General features: G+C 38.8%; 1 protein-coding gene across 1 annotated transcript; it reads left to right on the top strand.

Moving 5' to 3' along the window:
• The first annotated feature begins 1,751 nt into the window (after positions 1 to 1,751).
• On the top strand, positions 1,752 to 4,099 carry LOC6570697 (membrane metallo-endopeptidase-like 1). The gene has a single exon (XM_001996876.3). The coding sequence runs from the start codon at positions 1,761 to 1,763 to the stop codon at positions 3,720 to 3,722; it is 1,962 nt and encodes a 653-aa protein (XP_001996912.2). The 5' UTR covers positions 1,752 to 1,760; the 3' UTR covers positions 3,723 to 4,099.
• The last annotated feature ends 891 nt before the right edge of the window (positions 4,100 to 4,990 follow it).

Below are 4,990 nucleotides of genomic sequence, written 5' to 3'. Positions count from 1 at the left end.
TTCCAATGGAAGCTGTCCGTTATAATATAATATAATGTATATATTTTGTTATCAGCTAAGTGCAAAATGCGTAAGTTGGCAACCGTTTCTAGGAACCTTTTCCTCTACAACAAGAGCAAGTCAGTGATTTCAGTTCGCTTATTGGAATAAATATATGCGATGCCATAGTTTTTTTTACTCTTCAATGTTGCATTTTTTTTTTTTTTAAGTGACATTTGGTAATAAAACTAGAATATATTTAATATATTCAGGTTTTGGGTATATCGTAATCGAGCTCATTTAGCTACAATATTCCTGATTGTTTTATTTTGATATAAATATTGACAATTTTAATCGAACTTAGTCAATGCTGATTGGTTAACAGAAGCTTTGTTATTTATTAACCGTGTATTTTCAAGCTATGCTTGCTTAATGAGCTGCCAGTTTGCCACATCAAAGAGAGGGTTTCTCGTTCGTTCTCTCATTTCGTATATTTTCTAATTTTTGGTTTGCTGGCTGTCTATTCGATTTAATTCGCATTCGCTGCTCAAAGAGATATATTATCTTTTTCATACGGTCTCTCAGCCTGGTCGTCATTAGGCTATGCAGTTTTTTCTTGTTTGGCTTATGGCTGGTTCATTTTTCTGCACGGCTCCTTTTCTCTTGTTCTTGCATTTTTTTTGGGTGCATTGCTCTCAATGGAAATCACTCACACACAATCTCTATTGCACACACACACATGCACCGTGACGCTGCAATTTTAACACTTTGAAGTCCAGTTTGAATTTGGGCATCGTTGCATGCTGGCCTTTTTTTCTAGTGGCATGTGCCCCGTGCCGGATCCTGTGGTCCTGCGGTGCTTTGGCGCTCGTTTCCTTTGCAACTATTTCAACAAAGCGCAGTGCAGTTACTTTTATGTTTTGTACGTGCCCCAGCAGAACGACAGCTGAGCAAAAACGCAAAAGAATCACCAGCTATGATGATGTAGCACGTGTCAACATCAGTTGTGACTGCCAGTTGCGCTGCCACCGAGACTGCAACACCAACTGGCTGAGGCACTGGGACGACGCACAACATGACCGCCTGTCATCATAAATGTCAGAGCGGTTCACCGTCCGTTCAAAGGGGCAACACAAAAAATAAGAAGAACAACTAGACGATACATGCACTGACATGTTGCTGCATATCAAAGTAAAATGTGATCTATGTGCAACCTGTCAAAACTATAAAGAACGTGTCGACAACTGATTGACTATTGTTTTCTAAGCTCCTTGATACGTTTTCTAAAAACAAGAATAGTAATTGTTATAGTCTTGGCTTCTTTTCTATAATTTTTCATTAATTTCACACAGCCAATTAGAATGAGAAATCCAATCCAATTTACATAAAAATATTTTTAAATTTTTAATAGAATAACAAAATATTTATTTTTAAGAGTTTAATGAGCTTAAAATTGTATTTAATACTAATAATTTATTGATCAGAATTTGAACTTTTCAATTACTGTACACTCTTGTTAAATTATACATACAATTAAATATAATTAATTTATGAATATATTACTCAGCAATGGAAGCAAGAGTTCTCTTAATTGTTTTGATTATTGAAAAATCACATTGATAATTTTTTATGAATGAGAGAAGATCACACTTCTACTAGCTATATGAGATTTAATTTGTTTTTACTTGCTGCTTATCTCTCTGAGAATATAAGCAAGATGCTCAACTCTGATGCTAAAATCAAAAACACAGCCGTGCTCCGAGAACAGTTTGGTAAAGACAATGTCGACAGCAACAGCAACTTGTCGCACTTTTCGACTGATATTAATATTGTTGAGTATTTTGTCAGCGAGTAGCCAGGAAAATAATGCCAATACACTGCTACTGAATGAGATACTTAGCTATGTGGACGAGAGTGTCTCTGAGTGCGATGATTACTACAGATACGCATGTGGTAAGTGGACTGAAGTGCATGAGAACGATGACTTTGTGGACCCTTTGGGACTAATTGATCAAAAGGTTAATGGGAATCTGGTAAAGCTTATGGCTGAGCTGCAGCAGAAGCAGCAGAGAAGTAATGTGGAAGCCAAAATGTTAAGCTTCTATCAGACATGTCGGCAGGCAGCGAATTCGACACGTGCGAGCAAAGGTTATCTGGAGCTGGTGCCACCAAATGAGCAAATACTCTGGCCGCAGTTCAAGCGCCGATGGGAAGACTGGGATAGCAGCAAATTCCAGTGGATGGAAACATTGGCTCGCCTCAGACGCTACGGGCTGGCGAATGTGCTCTTCGACCTGGATCTGCAAACAGAAAACAACAGCAAATACCTTGTTGTCATTGAGAAGCCCAAACTCAAGACAGAATCAACACAGCTACCGACTGATCTTCATGTCCTCAGCCAGAAGCTTCTCGTGCTGGGCGTTAACGATAGAGAGACTTACTCTCTCGCTAGGCAGGTCACCATGCTGGAGCAAGGTGTGCGTAAATTGGTTTTGAATTCACAATCGAGTGAAACGGTTGGGGAGATAACAGTGCACGAGCTGGAGCAGCAAACTGGCGGAGATTGGCGAAAATATTTTGAAATCTTGCTGAATCGCACCGTGTCCGCTGACTTTGTGCTGCAAGTTCAGAATGTGGCATATTTAAAGCAGCTAAACCGGACGCTCGCCAGGTGGAATGCCGAGGTATTAGCCAGCTACATTATGTTGCGCTTTGTCTCGTATCTGGAGGAGGCGACCATGGATAGCAGAGAGCCCATTGATTGCGTTCAGGAATTGAGACGCCACATGTTACTAGCGACAAATCTAATTTATGAGCAGCGATTTATTGGCCCGGACAAATTGCGAAAGCTTCAAAGGGATGTTTCGGAGCTGTTGGAGGTGCTGCGCCAGCAGTTCTACAAGATGTTGAAGTTTAATCATCTGGGTCTGAAGAGTAATCAACTGAAATTGCTGCGGGACAAGATGAAGATGATGAAACTCAGCTTTGGCAGTATGCCGATGCATACAAATCATTCCAGCATTGTGTCGAGTTTCTATGAAGACTTGCAGCTGCTTGAGGATCGTGACTATGCCAAGAATCTCTTGCGTTTGTTGGAGTTCGACACTCGTCGCCTGTTCGAGCAGCTGGATAAGCCGCATGATTTCTTCTTACCGGACCCAAACATGTCCATGATTTCGACACCGTTTTATATTAGAGATCAGAATACCATCGTTATGCCCTTTGGTGTACTCGAGGAGCCTTTTTTCCAGCCAGACGCACACGATATATTCAAGACTACCTTGCTGGGCCACCTCAGCCACGAGCTGATGCACGGCTTCGACTCATCTGGACTGGACTACGATAGAGACGGGAACTACAATGCGCAGATTCATAAGATCACAAGCCTACGGCTGCATGAGGCGGGAATAAGCTGTCTCAATCAATATGAAACAGTGGGAATGGATGAACGTGAGGCGGACATTGCTGGCATTCGTCTGGCATATGACGCTTATTTTGGCCCTGGCTCAAGATTCAACCAGTCCCAGCCCAGTTTCACGAGCCTGTCTCTGAAGCAGCTCTTCTTCCTCAACTCCATGCAATACTTTTGCAACAAGGAACCGCTAAATGATGATGAAGAACACGATTCCGATGATATCCGTGTCTATCAAATGCTGATCAACTTACCAGCCTTTGCCGAGGCACACGGTTGCCGCCCCGATGACGATAATATGCATCCTTCCGCAAAGTGTCGACTTTGGTGAAATGCTGCAAAATGTTGCCATGTTTATTCTAAAGAAATAAAATAATATCATCAATTTGGACGAGTTGAATGGAAAGTATTTTATTAATATGCAGCCAGTTTGCACAAGAGTTAAGATTTTGAATATTTTATATTTTGTGCAGGGGATGCGGATCTCTTCTCCATCAATATATAATGATTGAAAAACAACTGTAAATAATTTGCATTTCTTTCGCGATTGAGCTCATTCAAACTCTACAAGTGAATAATTTAATTATTATATTTTCTTTCACTCGTTACTTAAAACTGTTAATCCAATTAAGTTGTAAATTATAATTGCATTTTGATTTTTGTATAATTTTTGTTAAGCCAACGTCATTAAATATAATTTTGTAATTAAAAAAATGAAAGTTCTTTTAACTTAGCATTGTTATTTGAATTTATTATTGGTAACTCATCACCAATAACAGATTCCTGACTCTGCATAGATTGGTGATCAGCTGCTGCTCAACCAGCTCCTTTATGCAGCAAATGCCAGATTATTCATCTCTTTGAAACCACCCTCGTCATTTTAAAGTGCCGCTCAACGTTATATACACATCCTGTGACAGCTCGTGGACCACTTGATTCTTCTGGCCATTGCCCAAGAGGAGCTTCATCATGGAACCCTTGCCCAACGGAGTCGTCTTCTTTATTTCATTCATCTCTCCATATATTATTTCTTATAACCAGCATAGCTACTTACAGCCAAATAAAATCTAAAGTGGGGTACAACACCGATCACCGATAAGGTTTATAGCTCTCATAGTTTACTCATAGGATTTACTCTGTAATCCTCTGTGTGCCAAAGATTGTCGTTCCATCTATGTTTGTTTAATTTTCATCAAAGTAAGGTTTTTTAAACAATTGAAGTGAAATTAGGGAAGTAAAAGTATTATATTTTGAAGCATAATATTTATATTAACTAACAGTTATTACTATTCATATTATTATAAATATGAATAAAACAGAAAGTAGACTATAAATATTGATAATACAAAAATTTGTTGGATGAAAAGATTATAGAGATATTAAGAGTTATGTCAAACTTAATGTCAAATATATTTTAGTATAAAGATAATCGAACATTTTAATCGAATCTTCTTTTAGCAGCGTCAAAAATATACAAAATATGCAAAACAAATGTCTCGCAATCAAAATCCATTAAATGTCCTTGAGAAATTTAACACTTGCTTGCCATTCATTACAATTATCAGCCATAATCTGTTTATGCTGCTTACAAATGGCAGA

This window comes from Drosophila grimshawi, unplaced genomic scaffold (assembly GCF_018153295.1).
Source record: "Drosophila grimshawi isolate 15287-2541.00 unplaced genomic scaffold, ASM1815329v1 contig_1377, whole genome shotgun sequence".
Lineage (NCBI taxonomy): Eukaryota > Metazoa > Arthropoda > Insecta > Diptera > Drosophilidae > Drosophila > Drosophila grimshawi.
This window is presented reverse-complemented; position numbering and strand designations above follow the sequence as displayed.